This window comes from Astyanax mexicanus, chromosome 23, assembly GCF_023375975.1.
Source record: "Astyanax mexicanus isolate ESR-SI-001 chromosome 23, AstMex3_surface, whole genome shotgun sequence".
Lineage (NCBI taxonomy): Eukaryota > Metazoa > Chordata > Actinopteri > Characiformes > Acestrorhamphidae > Astyanax > Astyanax mexicanus.
Genome location: NC_064430.1, coordinates 31,790,726 through 31,811,267, shown reverse-complemented (window position 1 = coordinate 31,811,267; position 20,542 = coordinate 31,790,726). Strand labels below are relative to the sequence as shown.

General features: G+C 39.3%; 1 protein-coding gene across 4 annotated transcripts in view; it reads left to right on the top strand.

Annotated features, from left to right (window-relative positions):
- The window catches only part of cgnl1 (cingulin-like 1), an 81,690-nt gene that overhangs the window by 34,911 nt on the left and 26,237 nt on the right, over positions 1-20,542 (top strand). For all 4 annotated transcript variants that reach the window (XM_049471065.1, XM_049471066.1, XM_049471067.1 and 1 more), the window contains exons 9-11: positions 17,342-17,548; positions 18,544-18,648; positions 18,781-18,933. In XM_049471065.1, the coding sequence (XP_049327022.1) occupies positions 17,342-17,548; positions 18,544-18,648; positions 18,781-18,933 (465 nt within the window). The remainder of the gene's footprint in view (positions 1-17,341; positions 17,549-18,543; positions 18,649-18,780; positions 18,934-20,542) is intronic.

Below are 20,542 nucleotides of genomic sequence, written 5' to 3'. Positions count from 1 at the left end.
ACAAACACCCAAATATTTACAACTAAAAATGATTTAGATTAATGGGGGTGCCCAAACTTTTTCATATGACTGTATCTAGTGGGTGGGGTTTAAACACAACACTAAATGAACCACTTCTGACACCAATCTTTACATCTAAACTAATAATTAAAAATCCATACTGTGTTTTTGAGTACAATACAGCATTGAAAAATAAAATATATATAAAACAGCATTTAATTATACCCCTAATATCTACCTGTATGGAGGAGGCTTACTGCACTGGGGCTCGTATTTACCACAGGTTCCTTCAGTGGGAACCCATGAAGGTGATCTCACCCCTGTCAGGGTCAGCGCTTAGACAGCTGTGCCACTCAGGAAATCTCCACGTTTTATATTTTTAGCTAAACTAACACTATACAGTGTACAGTAACCAGGTCTGGGCTCATCACCGGGCAGCGCTGTTGTTGGTGGTCCCCTGGGCCGGGGGGGGGTGATGGGACAGTGGGCGGGGCCGGTGTTCGCTGCAGGTCTGTGTGTGTTAGTGTGGTTTCCGGAGCTGCTGGTGACTCGGCTGTTTGGGAAATGGAGAGTCCCACAGGACGTGGTGTGTTTCCTCAGCTGATGATAGCAGCGCTGCTGTGGGCTGTTCCATGAGCTAGATTTAAGAGGGGGGGGGGGGGGGGGGGGGTTGGTTGATGGTAGGTGACAGCAGGAGGGAGAGGAGGAGAGATAAAGAGAAAGAGAGAGGGAGGAAGAGAAAGAATAAGGTTGTGAACAGCTTCTTAGGAAGTGGGGCTCAGCTTGAGTCTAGTGATGTGATGTATTCCATATGCTTCCTGTCCTGCTCAACACTTCCACAACTATCAATAGTTTGGCCCACTTCCTAGTGTAGGTAGTTTTATTGTGTATTGTGTGTTCTGTCCTCTGAAGGCCTTATATCTCTGTAATGAGAAGATCCATTTATCATTGATTTAACGTCTGTTAATATCATTTTAAAAGCCAATTCCATCTGAAAACCATTCAAAGCAGTCAGTAAAGTGTTACATACAGATCTGGAAAAAAAACTACCCTAAAAATGACGAGTTTCTTTGATTTTACCAAATTGAAAACCTCTGGAATATAATCAAGAGGAAAATAGTTAATGACACATCATCAAACCAAACTGAACAGCTTGAACTTTTGCACCAGGAGTAAAGCAGCATGAAGTTATCCAAAAGCAGTGTGTAAGACTGGTGGAGGAGAACATGATGCCAAGATGCATAAAAACTGGGCCTAAAAAACAGGGTTATTCCACCAAATATTGATTTCTGGAAACTTTTTAATATGAACTTATTTTTTGGATTATTTGAGGTCTGAAAACTTATTTGGAATTTGGGAGAAATGTTGTCTGTAGTTTATAGAATAAACAAAATGTTCTGTTTACACAAACATATTCCTATAAATAGCAAAATCAGAGAAACTGATTCAGAAACTGAAGTGGTCTTTGATTTTTTTTCAGAGCTGTATATCAGTTATAACAGTTTAGCCCCTGCCATTTACATAAGATGAAAAATCCTTTATTTTAGAATACACACAACCGTGTGGCTATTCACACGAGTCTTAAAAATGGATTATAGTTTTAATATTTACGAAAAGTCAACATTGATGTGTTCTCTCAAGCAAATAATCTGGAAACTTTTTTATGCATTATATTATATTTTCATAATCAAAATCAAGAATTTCTGCTTTTGTACAGTTTGGAGCTTTTTCTCTTCTGTCTGTTTAATCCCCAGTTTATTTACTGAAGTATAATCTTTCCTTTTCCATTTTTCATATTTCGCGTAGATGTTTTTGATTTGATTCTTTGAAATTCATCTGGTACTTGAACATAGTTCTCTAAAGACTATGTTCAATGTGCACCTAAACCTAAAAAGACACAATTAAACATATTTGAATATAAATAAACCCCCACTGTGATTGTCTTGCATTAATTATTTTTGTTTTATGTTTTAATATCCATTAAAAAATAATAAATCCATTAATAAACGTTTCAATCTTGAGGCAACATTTTATGTAATCACAGCAAACTTTGTAATTAATTAGCTTGTATTTTAAATGCATCAACAGGCATAATAAAGTTACATAGGCTTTTGTCCATAATATAAAAATAAATAAACTGTGAGACAAATTAAATGTGGCCTTTTGAATTAATAAAGAGAGGATTTGTGATGAGCGCAGTGATCTTCTGTTGCTGATTCTTCTTCTTTGTATTATCTTTGTTGTTGTCTCTATTAGCGCGGCCCCTCGGCCTATGGTAAATGGGGCACGGTGGGGTTGCAGCAGGACGGGGGCAGGCTATAGCGCTGACCTGAATTCTTCTGCCCATTGTTCTCTCCAGCACGGGTGCCTGCCCGGGCCTGGGTAGTCAGGGTCCACACTGCCAAAGCATGTGTAGGGCTGAGGGTCCCAACAGGCACCCCCTGAATAGCTCGGCAGGAAGGCGGTCTGTGGATGATTAAGAGTGGAAACAGAAAACTGAGGATTTCTCCTTGAACTCCCAGGGTTTGACCTTGCTGGCAGTCGATTAAAAACAGGAGAGCAGGGCATATCCTGCACGGCCCGCAGACTGCTGGAGGGGCCTGGAGAGCATCCAAGACATCTTAATACTAATCGAGAGGGCAGTGATACCTGTGCTGGTATAGATGGGGGGCTCTGTCTTGGCTTGGTATCAATTTGTGCTTCTTCTAGAGCTGGATACTGTAGCAGGCAGAAGTTTTAGCATCTGAGAAAAAGATATGTGGAGTTTAATGTGCAAAACACACTCACTGAGATACATTAAACACATTCCATGACTGTTTAAGGTACTTCTTTGTAGGCAATGTATTTCAGTTTGACACCATTACATGGTTGTGTTCATGTAAAAAGTATTTAGGTTGCAAATCGAGTAAAATATCTGTCAAAAACTATACTGACTTGCTGAAACGTTAAGACAGGTGTTGAATTTTGATTGGAAATAAATGTGACTCATTCATTTAAAACTGATTTTGGGTTAACATTAGGCTCCAGTGTTGAGTTTTGATTAGAAATCACAGTCACACATCAGCCAAACCCAACACTGGCTAGACATCAACCTCCGAACTTAGAGATATTGCAGTTTGGGTTGGGAATCAAAGTTACATATCTGTCAAAAAACAATAATATGTTGATGTCAACATTTTTCATCACATATCTGTCAAAAACCAGCACTAGCTTATAGTCAAGCTCACATCATTAGATTAGAGTTACATATTCCAGATCTTTCAAAAACCAACACTGAGTTCACATTAATCTGCAACATTAGACACCATTAATCAATATCTAGCAATCCTGAATTTTAAGCCACTCAGGCCACAGGACTCAGTCAACGACCCAGTACTGCGTACGTATACCTTCATGTGCAGGATGGAGCTCACTGCTGCTGAGAGGTTTCAGGTTTTGTTTGACTACACTGAAGGCCTTGTCCGTTCAGGCATGTGTGAGGCTGTTTAGAAACCCCTGAAACCTGCATGCTGGAGGAGCCCGAAGCCGTGACCCCGCCGCTCGGCCCAGCACCAACAGAACGCTCCTCATTCACAGAGAAAGCTTCTCTCCTTCGTCTCGCCGCAGACCAGCCCATTCCAGGAGACTTATGCTAACTGGAAGAGGGCCAATGGCTCTCAAGCAGCGCTCCTTCATTTCCACAGCGAGCTCTTCTCCCTGCATGCTCTCCTCCCCGTCTATGAGGCTTTTGTTCCACGCCAGGGCTATTGTAATTCATACCGGCAGGATGAAGAAACAGACCCAGGCTTATTTGGAGCCTCGGAGTGAAGCTTGAGCTTTGGTGCTGCTGCAGCCATGAAAGAGCGAGCACTTTGTGTGCGCCTGATAAAGTTTCCAGTGCTTGGAGAAGCTGCTTTCTCAGCTTGCGCCCTTATCTTTATCTGTGTCAGGCTCTTTCTCGTCTCTTTGTTCAAACAAGTGGTTGGGGTATAGAGAAGGGTAACGTTTGGACATTGGGGCCATGGCTTGATGCGTTGAGGATATGTAACAAAAAAAACTTAGAAATAGCATTTATTTAAAATTCTACTTTGCTGATAAAAATGCATATACATATACAGTCATGTGAAAAAAATACAGCACACGGCATAAAAATCTGCTCTTTTTGAACATATTTAATCATATGGTCATTTGAGCTTATTTTAACAGTAAGTATTGCAAGATAGAGTGTGTTCAAATATAATTTTTTACACACAAAAGCTGTAAAATGTTAAGAACACCAATGCAAAGAAAAGGTAGGACACATTATGTGTATAGCCGGTATTTTGGCGGAAATAACTTCAATAAGACGTCTCTCTGATATTGACTGGGAGAAAGTGTTTCCTACTCCTCCATGCAGTATTCTTTCAGTTGTGTGATGCTTAATCAACAGTGTGTGTATAGATAGTCTCACATATCCCTCTATTCTCCAAGCACCCTCTGAAACAATAAATGATTAAAACAGTAAATAAGTAAAACTGTCAGAAGAATGAAATATGGATAATATAATAATATAAATCTCCATTTATAACTAAGTTTATGCGACAAAGAATTTTATATCTGTCAAGCCCCAGTATAAACAGACAGAGACACTTCAGCAGGATATCCTGACACACTGGTTACACTTCCTTTCCTCTCTGCATTCCCCTAAAGAATGGGTTTTTCAGATTGCAGGTTTACTCAGCAAAGATATGGTGTTGATTCAACAATTCTTCATTACATAGATTTTTCTCATGTGCTTACACTGGGCAGATAACATCTAGGAGATGTTTCAAGAAAAATACAGTTTTCAGCTACTTCATCACCATTGCTGCTCATTCAGCGTATTTCCACCTAGTCCACTGAGTCACTGCATGCTTGTTTTGTTCTGTTTCTTATCACACAGCCTCAAGGTTGTCGTGTTCACGTGAGGACAGATATAATATCAGGAGGACAGATTGTTCCTCGCTGTGAGTTCTACTCTAATATTTACATTGTAATATTAAATTGTGTTGTTTTTTTACATTTTGTAACAAATAATTCAGTTTTATCTGGAAAAGAAGAGATAAGAACAGTCATTCAGAAATATCTGAAGCTCAAGGCTGTGAAGGCTAATGTCACTCACTGGTTTATGTGGGTGGACTGTTTCAGTTAACCTTCCTGTTACATTTAAATTAATGTCTTAAAATAAAGATGTAATGACTCAAAATAAGGATGTAATATCTTAAAATAGTGACATAATATCTCAAAATAATGACTTAATGTCTCAAAATGACTTTATGTGTCAAAGTAACGACAGTCTCAAAATAATGAAATTTTAAGGACTTATTATATAATCATTTAGTATCTCAAACTAACGATTTAATGTCTCAAAAATAATGACATAGTATCTCGCAGTCATAATATCTCAGAATAATGATTTAATTACTTGGAAAAATGATTTAATTTTCTTAGAATAATGATCAAGGATGTCAAAATAATTACTTAATATCTCAAAAATAAATAACAGATTTTAACATGGTGAGAATGCATCTCGAAATAATATATTTGAATGATTTTGTAATTTTATCTGGAAAATAATGAGTTAATATTTCCCAATATCTAAAAAAGCATCTCATTTCATAACAATGATTGTTGCCAAGTATGTCAAAATAACGAATAACAAAATAAAAATTAGGTGCATTTTCTTATTCTTCTTAATTTTATTTAAAGAAGTGATAAACAAGTTCCATAAAAGGCCTCCAATGTAGTCTAAATTTTGCATCCTCTTTTGTCACTACTGGGTCAAAAGAACTGGAACAGTATATATTTAAAAGTTACATGTATATTAGCAAACATAATGCAAATTTTACTTTACATTTACATTACATTACATTTGCCAGACTCTTTTATAAAAATAATACAAATAATGATGTACATTTAGCAATAGAGGACTTTTGAAGTTCAGGGTAAAAACATCTTTAGACAGGGCCTAAAGGAGGCTGAAGGGTAATGGTGGGATAGAGAAGTGAAGAAGGGGAAGAAGGAAATGAGGTTAGAAGTAGTTATTGTGTTAGAGGTGTTAGGAGAGGAAGTGCTCTTTGAAGAGCTCAGTCTTCAGGAGTTTATTAAAGATAGTGAGAGATTCTCCTGATCTGGTAGTAGAAGGTAGTTAGTTAGAGGTGTTAGGAGAGTAAGAGCTCTTTGAAGAGCTCTGTCTTCAGGAGTTTATTAAAGATAGTGAGAGATTCTCCTGATCTGGTAGTAGAAGGTAGTTAGTTAGAGGTGTTAAGAGAGTAAGTGCTCTTTGAAGAGCTCAGTCTTCAGGAGTTTATTAAAGATAGTGAGAGATTCTCCTGATCTGGTAGTAGAAGGTAGTTAGTTAGAGGTGTTAGGAGAGTAGGTGCTCTTTGAAGAGCTCTGTCATCAGAAGTTCCTGTTCTGGACACATCATTATGTTAAATAGTCCCAACAATATAAGGTTTAATGCTCTAAGAATAGTGGGATTTAAAGCTCTGAGATGAGTGAGTTTGAGGCGTAACGTGACTGAAGGGTTAGGATAAATACAGAGTGCAGTATTTTATCTGTTTTTCAGTTTAATCCACAGCGCTCTGCAGCCGTATTACAGACCTGTGATTAAAGCGCGCTTGCTCTGGGTTCACTGTGGGTCAGATGATTTTATAAGGGATATGTGTGATGATGTGAGAGTGGATTAGAGCAGATTACGAGTGAGAGGTGCTGGGGTGCGTGTGAAAGCGCTGGGCGAGTAGATGAGTGGGTGGGGGGGTTGTGTTTGGATGTGAGGGGGCTTTAGACAGGTTTATAGTTGCTGCTCTGTGTTTGGGGAAGGTTGTAAACGTCAGGGCTGAAGGTCTCTGGCTCCTGGGCTGATTTAGCAGGAGATGGAGAGAGTGATCTGAGAGGATCTGCAGTGGGAGTGCTGTGTTGTCATGATGTGGATGAAGAGCACCTGCTGATTGTTGAGTAGCTTTCTCTCACGATACATTGAATATGATAACGATGATATCACAATACTGCGATTCTATGATACTCAATAGATTACAAGACAATTCTCCACAATACTGTACAGCATCTGTGTTACTGAAGATTATAAAATATTCCTAAATAGTCAAATACCAGGAATTATGAATTTATTGTGTCACCGAATTTATCAACCAATATTTTTACTGCAGGTTTGACCCTATTCATGTGATTAGCACCAAGTGAGTATAAAGTGTCTTTGTTTCTTCTAATTTTATTCCCAAATATTTATCCATTTTCTGGCCAATTTACACAGCCAATTACCCAATCCATTCATTAGGACTCCCCCTATCACTAGTGATGCCCCAACACCAGGGTGAAGGGTGCAGACTGACACATGCTCCTCTGATACATGTGTGGTCAGCTTCCACCTCTTTTAGAACTTCTGCTGATGCAGCATTGCAAAGCGCAGTGACTTGGTTCTGATACATCAGCTCACAGACGCCTCGTGCTGCAGACATCACTCTAGGAGTGATGAGGGGAAAGAGCGCCATCTAACCACTCAGAGAGAGCAAGGCCAATTGTGCTCTCTCGGGGCTCCGGTAGCCGATGGCAAGCTACATAAACAGGATTCGAATCGGCGATCTCCTTGTAGTGGCAGCGCTTAGCCCACTGAACCACTTAGAGCCCAGAGCGGCTATGTTTTAATAAAAATATCCATATTTAACACCATAATGATGATAATGTATTGCAATCGAATATGATGCAACATATCACGATATCGATAATTTGTCCCACCCCTAGTTGAAGCAGCTAGAGATACAATGGAGAGCAATGACTGTAGATAATAAGAATGCCATGGTTCCATTCATTCCCAAAATCGTAGTCTGACTTCTTTTTTTTCTTCAGTCATTTTTCTCCTTTCTTTCTGTCTTTTTCTTTCTGTCTCTCTCTCTCTCTCTCTCTCCCTCCCCCTGATGATGCTGTGTCTGTGCTGATGGGGATTTACAGTGTTAGATACACACTGTGGTATTAAGCGGTTGTGAGTGAGGTGAGGACAGGTGTGTGATGAAGCTTCTCCTGCAGATCAGCAGCTGTTCTGGGGCTAAAAGCTAACAGAGGTACAGCATCTCCAGCTGTTTCCCATTACAGTGATATCCAGATGACTGGCCTTATTTCACAATCAATAATCAATTAAACAAAATGAACCATCACACATACTTAAAGTTTTACACACAATCAGATGTTTATTAATAATTTCTCTCATTACTAAGATAGTTTATATTATAGAAAATGCAGATCGCTTTAGAACAGATGCAGGTAAACAAAAAATACAGTAAAAAAGAAGAATTCTTGTTCTGAAGAATGTAAATGTTAAGATCATGTGAGTCTGATGTAATTCTGAACAGTCTGATCTGTTTATATGTCTGTAAAAGTTTACAAGCTCATCTAGTCCCTGTAGAGAAGTGCTGCCAGTATACTGCAATGTAAAATGCCCAATGCCAGGCTTGGGCTAAGCATCCTGACGCTCTAATGCTCTAGATGTTCAATGCAATCAAATCCTCACAGCATTGTTACAAAATCTAGTAAAAGCCTGGAATCTGGACACTAGTGACAGTTACACCAACAAAACAATATACAATCTTTTTAACTCTTGATTTCAGAAGAAGGAGACACTGAAAAATATTTACCACTGCAAAACAATAAAAATTAAAGTATTAATTAACATTTTCTTTAAAAAAAAACTGTTTTAACTGTTTTAAACGTATGTCTGAAAACTTTTGCCAATTATGTAAACAACAGTAACTTATAAAGACTAATACAGTTACATACTGTAAATATAAATCATCAGTACTTAAGTACAGAGTACAGGTGCATCTCAAAAAATGTGAATATCTCTAAAAAGTTACTTTATTTTAGTAATTCAGTTGAAAATGCAAAAATCATACATTATATATATGTGTATTAAACACACAAAGTGTTTGTTTCTTTTGTTGTTGATTATTATGCCTTACAGCCAAATGAAAACCCAAAAATCAGTATCCCAATAAATTAGAATATTATATAAGACCAATTGGTACTTTTGGCAGTGTGGGAAGTGTGGCAAGTCCTGCTGGAAAATGAAATCTGCATCTCTATAAATGTTATCAGCAGAGGGAAGCATGAAGTGCTGTAAGATTTTGTGGGAAAGCAAAACTGCACTGACTTTAGACTTGATAATAAAACACAGTGGATCAACACCAGCAGATGACATGTCTCTTTATCCAAACCATCACTGATTGGTGGAAACTTCACACTAGACCTCGAGCAGTTTGGACTGTGTGTCTCTCCACTCTTCCTCCAGACTCTGCTCCTCTGATTTACAAATGAAATGTAAAATAAATACTTTGAAGGCCTCAGAAAAACTGCTAAGAATCCCTGCAATGGAAATATGTACACTAATGTCTGAAATTATAAATTTAATTCTTTAAAGCCTCCTCTCACAAAAAAATGTATAATACTTTATAAATAAAAATGATCAGAATAAATCAATGCTCACTTTTATTTGCATTTAGCAAAATAAAAACATGACATCCCTGTCAAACATAAACCTATAACCTATATACAAATTACCAATATAAATAACTTTACATTACAACAGAGGCAGAGCTTCTTATTCTTTTGTAAACATATTTAACAGATCAAAACAAAAGTGCTTCAACCAGAATAGGGAATACAAAAAGCCTTCATATATAAAGGGAACATGATATCCCTGTCAAATAAACAAACCTATATAAACTTTAAATAACTTAGATACATAAACATAAACTACAAAAGTGTTTTAGTCAGAATAAGGAAGATGTTGTGTGTAGTGAATCTGCTTGAGGTGGAGGAACGGATGTATTACTGTTGCTGGTCGGCTCCACTCTCCAGAACAATTTGGAGCAAGCTGACACCTGAAGTTTATCAAACCTTTGAACGCCGAACCACTGCATTAGACCTGCCTCCCTCAACTATGCGCTCATTCTTAATCTAAAATGTCCTGCGATGAAAACGAGCGGGTTAGGGTCGGTTTCGTTTCATTGCGGGCGGGTTTTAGGTGCGGAGCTGAGATCCGCTCGGTTAGGGTCGGTTTTGTTTCATTGCGGGCGGGTTTTAGGTGCGGAGCTGAGATCCGCTCGGTTAGGGTCGGTTTCGTTTCATCGCTGGCGGGTTTTAGGTGCGGAGCTGAGATCCGCTCGGTTAGGGTCGGTTTTGTTTCATTGCGGGCGGGTTTTAGGTGCGGAGCTGAGATCCGCTCGGTTAGGGTCGGTTTCGTTTCATCGCTGGCGGGTTTTAGGTGCGGAGCTGAGATCCGCTCGGTTAGGGTCGGTTTCGTTTCATTGCGGGCGGGTTTTAGGTGCGGAGCTGAGATCCGCTCGGTTAGGGTCGGTTTCGCTTCATCGCGGGTGGGTTTCAGGTGCGGAGAGGAGCGCAGCCGAGATCCGCGCGGTTAGGGTCGGTTTTGCTTCATCTCGGGAGATTTTAGGTGCGGAGCAGAGAGGAGGCGACCCAGGTCTAGCCTAGCCTAGCCTAGCCTATCTGGCTACGTGCCTGTATAATTGCGTCATCACGCACTGACGTAGCCCGGCTATGTTCAGGGCTGCAGTGAACTGACGCCGCTAAAAAACGCCTGTCTGTAAATAATACATATCGATATATCACAAAAATGATATCACCGTTATTGAAACATTTCTTATCGCGATAAATACCGATATCGAAATATTGTCATCTGCTGGTGTTGATCCACTGTGTTTTATTATCAAGTCTAAAGTCAGTGCAGTTTTGTTTTCCCACAAAATCTTACAGCACTTCATGCTTCCCTCTGCTACTGACAACTTTTGAAGATGCAGATTTCATTTTCCAGCAGGATTTGGCACACTGCCCACACTGTCAAAAGAACCAATTGGTCGTATATAATATTCTAATTTTTTTTTTTACACTGATTTTTGGGTTTTCATTGGCTGTAAGCCACAATCATTCTAATTTGTTGAGATGCACCTGTTTGTAGTGCATGCATGCACTTCACAGTGATAATAATAGTGCTCTGTGAATTGTTTGTATTTAGAAATGATGATAGTATTATTATTAAGCTGGAATGCTCATGGATTGTACCACAGCCTGCTGTAATCAGAGGAGAGGTCAGACTGGTCTTCACTGAGACCAGAATAAAACCTGCTTTCAGGCCTGAGTGTGTTTCAGAATTCCTTGCGGGTGAGAGGTCACGGGGGAAGACTGTTGAGGGCTTTTTAGAGTGTGTTTAATTAGAGAATTGGCAGGACAGAATGCAGTGTAATGTTCTGTTTCTGGATGTTTGATAAGGGCTGTTCTACTGCAGGCTTTCCAGGAAGTGAGTGTGTATTCTGATCCAGTACTGTAGTGTAACCAGCAGAACACACCGCTCGACCTCTGACGCAGTTCAGCACAACACCAGTGACCATGGCAACCCTGTGGGTGCTGATCTGTACCACTCTGTTCTGTTTCAAAACCGTGCAGAGCTTCTCAGATTTCATAACTCTCATCAAAATCTTCAGGGCTTTCCATTTACTTACTGGACTTTCTCCTAAAACACTGCAGGCCCTATTTTATATAGTGATCTATAGCTCACTGGTCAATTGTACATTGCACAGCTGGATTAAGAGCGTGTTGGTATGTCTTTATTATTGTGCAAAAGGCATGGACTAATTCTCTTAATTAATCATGGGTGTGTTTTTGGGCGTAACGTGAAATAAACCAATCAGTGTCTCAGTTGTCATTCTCTTAAAGAGCCACGTGCGCTCTGACATTGGTACGTTTATATCTTAACAGCGCGGTGCTTTGTGCATCTCAGCAGAGGATACTGACCTTCGCGTTCATGCTGTTGATTAACTGTTGTCAGGGTTCATTTCAATCAGTGGAGCTCCTGTGTTTTCTGCCGCTTAAATACAAGCATGCCAGAAATTTACCTGAACGCATTTCACTTCCAGACCACCAAAACACTGTATGTTCCAGTATGTGTGCACACACTTTCTAATGAATGCATTCACTTGATTTAAAGTACACCCACTGCACACACAGATGTGCAAATGGACAGTCATTGCTTGTATTGTGTATTGTGTAAAGAAGAATAGGAATAAAATATCAAAGAAAATCCAGTTTGAGAAGTACATGATTATATATAATATTATAGGCATATAGTTCACATAGCTTACACAGTAAAAATCAGTACTGAATCTACAGTAAATATAATCGTAGAGCTTTATAGCATCTGGTAGGATCACAGATCTGTTTGACTACCGGCCTGAATAATTTAAAGCAAACAATAACGATTTTTAAACGTGTGATATGGTAAAAAAAAAAAGTGGCAAAATGACCAAAACATGCAAACCAGTGTTTGTTATTCAGACTTGTTATTGAGAAATGTTACATTTTGTTGGGTTTTGGCCAAAATGTCATATTTGTTTCTTCCAACCCAATATCATGTTACTCTAATACTGCATACACAGTGCATATTAATATCATAGCTTGTTAGGTCATAAACATCTGGTGAAATCTTACAAAATCTCCTGTATTCCTGTAAGTTTGGACAGAAGTTTTAGTTCTTTTCTTTCAGTGTTTTTCTTTATTTCTTTTATTTAATCACATTGTACATGTGATTGAATGTGATTTCATGTAAAAGACATGAAAACAGTTAAGGGACACATATGGAATTCTGTAGTAAACAGTAAAAAAAGTGTTATTCCTCCACATTAGTCCCCTGATCTAAACCTGATGAACTGAGATGGTGATTTGAGGTGATTTAATTGGGATGAGCTGGAGCTTCACAGCGTGAAGGAAAAGCAGCAACTACTGTTCAGCACCTCCAGAAACTCCTTCAAGACCCTGAGAAAACTATTTCCGGTGACTCTCCCTCATGAAGACACTGAGATTAAAATACCAAGAGTGTGCAGATCTGTCCTCACAGATAAATGTGATCCTTAGATAAATCTAAAATATAAAAAAAAATCTGGTTTTACACTTTTTTTTTTTTAATTTACTAAATAATTCAACATGTGTTCCTGTATATATTTAATATTGTCTTCAATATTAAATTTATAATGTAAAAATAAAAAAAACATAAAAACATTGAATGAAAGAGGTGTGTTTAAACGTTTGACTAGTACTGTATGTCATTTAGACGTAGTAGGATTAATCTTGCATGTCGTGATCTGGACAATAAAATTCTTACAGCAATGCTTCAAAATCAAGTTGAAAGGCCCTACTGGAGTGGATTTTTTTTAATACATTATTTTTTAATACTTAACAAAATTATTTTAAAAGAAGGAATAATGAATGAATGAATGAATAATTGAATGGGCAGGTGTCCCAATACTTTTGTCCATACAGTGTATAAGCATAACATCTTTTTTTTCTGCATTTAGAATGTGCAGCGAGGGAAAACCCTGACTAAAAACAAAAACAAAGAGGCAGATTAGCACCATAAAATATATTAATAAACGTTAACAATATAATATTCAGCTCTGTTTAGCCAGTATTGATTGTATTCAGTGTTTGTAACAGTGTATTCTTGGCATGTAGCTGGACTGCAGGTACTTATTAACAGGCTCCTCACCCAGGACCTCTTGACCTTTGTTGGTTGGGGTTAAGGCTGTAGTGAATTAAGAAGTTTGGTTAATGATCTATCCTCATGCTATGTGATTTTTACAGAGCACTGCACCAGGGGCTTCAGGACCATAAACACAGCTCTCATAAACCTAAACCTCTAATGAGCAGAGGTTAGGCTGAGGGTGACACTGCAGAATGTTAACATGAGATATATCACAATTACATACAGATACGTTATATTTAAGACACACTGCATCAAGAACCTTTATTCAACAAAAGCTGATCTATATATGAACTATATAAACAACATATTACTTTAATGTATTCACTAATACCACTTACTGTACACAAAACAAGCCTTATGCTCACCATGTCCAGAAGAAGCTCCGCCCACTTCTCTACAATACAGAGTTACTATATTCACTAATATCACTTACAACTTTACTACTGTACACAACACATCACCATGTCCAGAAGCATTCAGCATGTGCTTATTTAAGTTGTGGATGATTACTGAACTCATGATTTGTGTTGCAGTCCATTAGTTCTGAGGAATTTCAGATTCCTCTGTACAAATTGCATTTTCTGTTTGCATGCAGGTAAGTAAGTGTGTGTGTTTGTGTGTGTTGTTGTAGGCTCAGGCCAGCCCAGTCTACAGGTGTGTGTAATTAAAGGTGTTAATTAGCTCTATTGCCTGGTAATCTTCCTGCAGAGGAATTCCAGCCCTTAAGTAGCTTTGAGGTCCTGTATTTTTGTAGCTTTTGGCGACTGAGCTTTAAACAGAACTCAGAACTGTAGCTCAGCCTGTTTCACAGGGACTGTTTATTTTTATACGAGATGCTAGATGTTCAGGTGTTAGAGTTGTTAGTATTACAACTGTTTTATATTTGTTAAAATATAATGTAGGGGTGGGAATCACAGGGCACCACATGTTATAAGGACAAAATCTCAATACTGTTGTAAACGTGCAATGAAGAATATTGTTAAGTTCTGTGAAACTGATACCAGTAAATCCTTAATTTATTATTAATTGATTAATTCATAATTATTAATTATCTTTAAGCAACGAATTGGTAAAATATTATACCTGTAATTCCGATTGCTTCTTCAGCTTTAACTAAAGCTTTCTCTGTTAGGCTGGGTTCATGTATATTTCCGGTAGTTAATGTAATAAGTCAAGACTGTGATGTAACAGTTTACGGGCTCATTTCCAGCTCTCTTTTTTTTTTCCATTTTATTTAAATTTTTTCCCATTTTCTCCCCAATTTACACGGCCATGACTAGCACATGCCTCCTCTGATATATATGAAGTCAGCCGCTGCCTCTTTTTGAACTGATGCTAATGCAACACTGTCAAGTAGCGTCACAGCGCACTCGGAGGAAAGTGCAGCGACTCGGAGGAAAGTGCAGCGACTCGGTTCTGATACATCAGCTCACAGAAACCTTGTGCTGAGAGACGTTACCCCAACCTCAGGGCTCCAGTAGCCGATGGCAAGCTACATAAACAGGATTCGAACCAGTGATCTCCTGATCATAATGACAGCACTTATCCGAATGGACCACTCAGAGCCCCCAGCTCTGTTTTGGTTATGCTGGGTTTTCTTTTGAAGTTGGAACAACAGTGTTTGAAGTTTATGGTTTGTCACTTCCATGTTCTGAACTCTCATTATTTAACTTTATTCAGCTGTACCAAGATAAACACAGTCTGACATTCAGTGGCCCTTTCAGTTCAAACTCATGTGTGAAGCTTCTGATAACAGTAGTGTTTTCCCTCCTGTTTTGGATGGTCAAACCTGTTGTGTAACATACCTGCATATAACTGGTGTTCTACCTGCTCTTCCAGTTTCAGGACAAACCCTGCTGCTGTGTGTACTTCCTGCTGATTGACAGGAGCTGTCATTAACTCTGGATCTCTGTTCATTCACTAAAAAGCACAGTAAAGGAGCTCAGGCATCTGTCTGGACACATTTTGAGACACTGTATTGTCTGTGGGGCGTACACAAAGTCACCAGAAGCCTCCGGAACACGTCATGCACGCAGCAGAGTTGTGAAAACTGCCAGAGCTGGTGCCTCCATTCATAAGACTTGGCATGAAGAAATCGGAGTGAGCCCAAAAGCACTGCCGCCAAATCCTGCCTTATAAATCCACCCAGCCACCAGCGGCGCTCAGCCTAATTAAAGAATTTGGTCATGTTTACAGACAAATACTTAACGAGCGAGAGTTCTCAGGCTTAAAGAGACCGAGAACACGTTTAATGTGGCAGGTGCAGGCTATTGAGGAACTGTAGTGGTCATGCCCAGCTGACTCTAAATGGGCTGGGCAGATTATCTGGATTGGTCCAGTCAGTTAAATCTCCTCGGTCTGTTAGTGGTTACGGGGCTTTTGTGCCGGCCAGTGGTGTTTAAAGCAGCGTCCCAGGAGGCCTGCAAGTTCTTTTTTTTTTTTTTAGTCTCTATTCAGTTAGGACCGAGAACTTCCAGAGTGTACACACTTAAAATAAAGGGTGTACCTGCAGGAGGAGATTGGGACCAGGCCCAGTTTGTTTGATTAGCGTGATCGCTCGGGCTTGTGCACATACGCATCTTGAGTGATCAGTTTCTGAGACTGGACAACCATATTATACACAAGTCTGTTGAACACTGTTGGAACGTGGCGTCCACTTTAGCACTTCTAGGCAGTAAACACACACACACACACACGAGTGAATGATTGGTTATTTGATTATATGAGCACCAGCATCATTACAAAGAACCCCATATTTATTGAGAATTATTTCAAGATTCATCCCCGATTAGTGTTTTTGTCCTCTTTTTGTTGTGTCCTCTCAGCCTGATGTTCTATTAGCTGAAGAGACTGTAACTGGTTAGCATTTAGCCTTCCTACTACGCTGCCCTGAGAGCACAAATGGGCAAAGGGCCATACTTAAGGGCCCAACAGTGGCAGCTTGCTGAACCCATGTATCAAAACCAGTGCTGGGGCCCAACCGTAATCCAACAAGAACTATTGAGGGCCTAATAAACCCAGCAGTCAAGCGTATCAAACCCAACTGATCACTGAACATGTCAGTGATGCTACCTTGGTGAAAATCTTCCTATATGTGCAACACAATCAATAGAACATCACTGTGTTGCATAGTTAATATATATTTATAGTACGTATCAGATGCACTGTTTACATGTGGGCACATCATCTGTGGATAATATGAATTAACTTTGCTAATTTGCACAACATTTCTGTTTAGTTTTTTTGTTTGTTTTTAATCCAGCTTTTAGACGATAAAGTGTAATCTAAAATGATTGTAATAAATATTGGGTACCACGTTAAAACAAGACAACCTTTATAAAGGGTTTATAAATGGTTTACAATTAGTTTATTAATAGTTACTAATTAGGTTGTAAATGCCTTAAAAATCATTAATAATCAGTTATAACACATACATAGAAAGAGCAACAATATAGATGGCTGTGGGTTCACTATTTGGCAAACAACAGGTCATTGTTGCCCTTTCTACGTATGTGTTATAACTGATTATTAATGATTTTTAACCTAATTAGTAACCATTAATAAACTAATTGTAACCCATTTATAAACCCTTAATAAAGGTAGTCTTATTTTAAAGTGGTACCAAATATTGTATTCAGGTTCAGGTCAGCTTACTTCCACCTGCTTTTCTGCATTGAATTCTGGGTTCGTTGCTGTTTTGGAGATTAGTAAATAAATACATTATTGGGTTATAAATTAACTGCTCTCTCTTTGCTCTCCTCTGTGTGTGTGTGTGTGTAGAGTAATGCGACGGTGTGTAAACAGAAGGCGGAGGTGGACGTGGCGCGGGGGGCAGCGGAGGGTCAGGCGCAGCGCTTGTCTCAGGAAGTGGAGCGCCTGAGGAGAAGAGCTCAGGAACTGGAGAACGAAGTGGCAAAACTCAACCGTATCATTGATGAAGCCAAGCTGCAGGAGAGCCGGCTGGGAGAGAAGGCCAACCGCCTGGAGGTCAGACACACAAATATAATACATGTAAACACAATAAAAAATACCAGATGTAATTGATAAGAATAATTTATATACATATATTTAGTTTTAGCAAATCAACACATGATTGGTTGAGTCCACTCTCAGGTTCTTATTGTGTAAGGTTTTCAGTACAGATGCTGAAGACCATCTACCCTGAATCCGCAGGGAACTTGAACTTTAATCTTAACTGGAATTTTCTATGTAAATACTACAAGCATGACACTGAACAACGTGTATCCATGTTATTTTCAGTGTTGTGTGTAAAACGAGTTCAAAGAGCGAGTTCATTGAACACGCTCATTTTTTCGTATACGTTGAACTGAACGCAACACATTATTTAATAAAGAACTTGAACGTGATTTAGTTCACAGCAGACATCCCTGTAAATGAACGTTGGCTAGTTAATAACCTACTGGCAACGACGCGGAGAGCGCGGAGAGAAAGAGAGAGAGAGAGAGAGAGAGAGTGAGAGAGAGAGAGAGAGAGCGAGCGGCCAATGACGGGAGTGAGAGAAAGCGCTGAAATAAAAAAAAAATGTCTAGTGGAAGTGATGCACGGAGACAGACACCGATTCTCCTTATGAACATTTTCATCAGCTGGTAAGAAACCCACAATTACAGTATCATGAGCAAATATCTACAATGAGCAGTTTAAAGATCGTATAGTGATTTCTAGCTTGTAGTGTTAAAAAAAGTATTTATTTGAATATCTCACCAAAAATCAAAATGAACTGAACTAGTTCAGAATTAAAATTGTAAACTTTGAACATGAACTGTTCACTTTGAGCGTGTATGAACTGAACTTGAACTAGTTCAGAACAGCTGTGAACTGGCACAAGACTGGTTATTTTGTAGTCCTCAGAGATCTATAGGGACACTTCTTAAGGCCTGTGAGGGTCTGAGAGTCCCTAATTGAATATGTTTTATTGTACTGTGTCATATAATGATGATGTATGGTGTGTTTTGTGACTACAGAAAGAGAAGAGGCAGCTGGAGGAGTCTCTTGCTGAAGTTCGAGAAGAAGAAGAAGAGATGAGCAAGGCAAACCGTGCCCTGACCGCACGTTTGGAGGATGTACAGGTTAGGAAACCACTTCTGCAACACAACTCAACTCACAAATCGTGAAAAGAAGATGCACATATTTTTACCATTGCTTTGTTTTTGGAAAGATGTGCAACCATTTTTTCTTTATTTTTTTTATATCCTCCACAGAGAAATCTGACCAAGATGGTGCAGGAGCACAGAGAGCTGGAGGAACGTCTGAAGGATGAGAAGAGCCAGAAGGAAAAGTTTAAAAGTACAAAGAATGAGATTGAGGAAGAGAGGAGGTTGCTGGACAGAACTGTGGAGAAACTGCAGAGAGAGGTGAGATAAAAGTGAAAACAAATTGATATAGACAGGGTTTTTTGAAAGCATCACAACACAGTGAATTCAAGTCAAGACCAGATTTTACTGTTTTCTAGCTTTAGATGGTCTAAGGTGTTCTTTAATTGGTAATTTAATGTTGGTAATTTAGGCAAAAACACACCATATGCTTGTTTGCAAGCCAGTTGTGGTTGGTTGTGATTGGTCCCTGCTCAACTTTTTTAAAAGTTACATGGCCACTTATACCAGTTTTATATCAGTTGTGGCCAGTCTGTAGCAAATCTGTTGCTATGTGCTTTGCAGCATGGCCAACAGGCTTTAAATACCAGGAGATGAGTCTCAGAAGGTTGAAATGAAGGGCAAGACATCCTCAGCATGGCTCCTGATGGTGCTTGTGGTTCAAACAGTGACCTCTTGCTTCTTCTTGCAGTGAAGGTGATCTCACTGACTCTCTTTTTTGGTGCTCAAAGTTCAGGCATTAGTCTCTCGCCTTTATTCAAACCTTCTGTTGGTGCTCAAATTTCAGCAACTGGCCTCTCCCCATGACCCAGACCATTTACTGATCCTCAGAATTGAGTTACTGGTCTCTTACTGCTTTCATTTTGCAGAATTGCTTTTCAGACCTTCCCATGGTGCTCAAAGTTGAGGCGTCAGCCTTTAACCACTTCCCAAATCTTCCACTGGTGCTTAAATTCAGGTCCCACCCTCTTTCTGGTCTTTGTGCTACCAAGACTTTAAATTTGTGCTTAAATTTGTGCTTAAATTTATGCTTAAATTTGTGCTTAATTGCTTTCCAGACCTTTTGATGATGTTAGAACTTCATGAACTGGCCTCTGAATGCTTCCCAGATCTTATATTGGTTCTAAAAAATTGAGCATTGACCTCTTATTGTTTCCAAACCTTCTGTTGGGTTTCAAAAGTCCAGTCTCTTGCCTGTGCCCGGATCTTCTGTTGTTACTGGAAGTTCAGGCACCTGTTTCTTACTACTTCTTAGACCTTCCAGTGTATCATAAGGTTGAGGCACCTGTCTTTCACCATGTCTCAGACCTATTGGAGCTCAAAGTTTAAGCATCATCCTCTGACCATGATCCAGAGCTTCTGCTGGTCTTTAGAAATTAGGCACTGATCTCCAGCTTCTTTCTAGACCAGGGGTGTCCAAACTTTATTTGTTGGGGGCCAGAAGGAGAAATATTTATCTTTGACAGTGTTGTGCAAACTAAGATTTTTCAAATTGATGTTTAATTTCATGATGTCTCTTAATATTAAACTCCTTAATTACGGCAACTTTTAGACTCTTTGGCCCGTTTTTCTGCGCTAGAAATGCGCACCCTCTCCACTTTTAGACTCTTTTGCCCCATTTTTATGCGCTAGAAATGTGCACTCTCTCCGCTTTTAGACTCTTTTGCCCCATTTTTCTGTGCTAGAAAAGCGCACCCTCTCTGACTTTTTGGCCCGTTTCTGACACCTAGCGTTCAAACTTTGAATCTCACATTATAAAAACCTGCTTAACAGCGGGCCAACTTTCATTCTATTTCTAAAATATCTTGCGGGCCGCTCCAAAAAAGGAAACGGGCCGCAAATGTCACGCGGGCCGTAGTTTGGACACCCC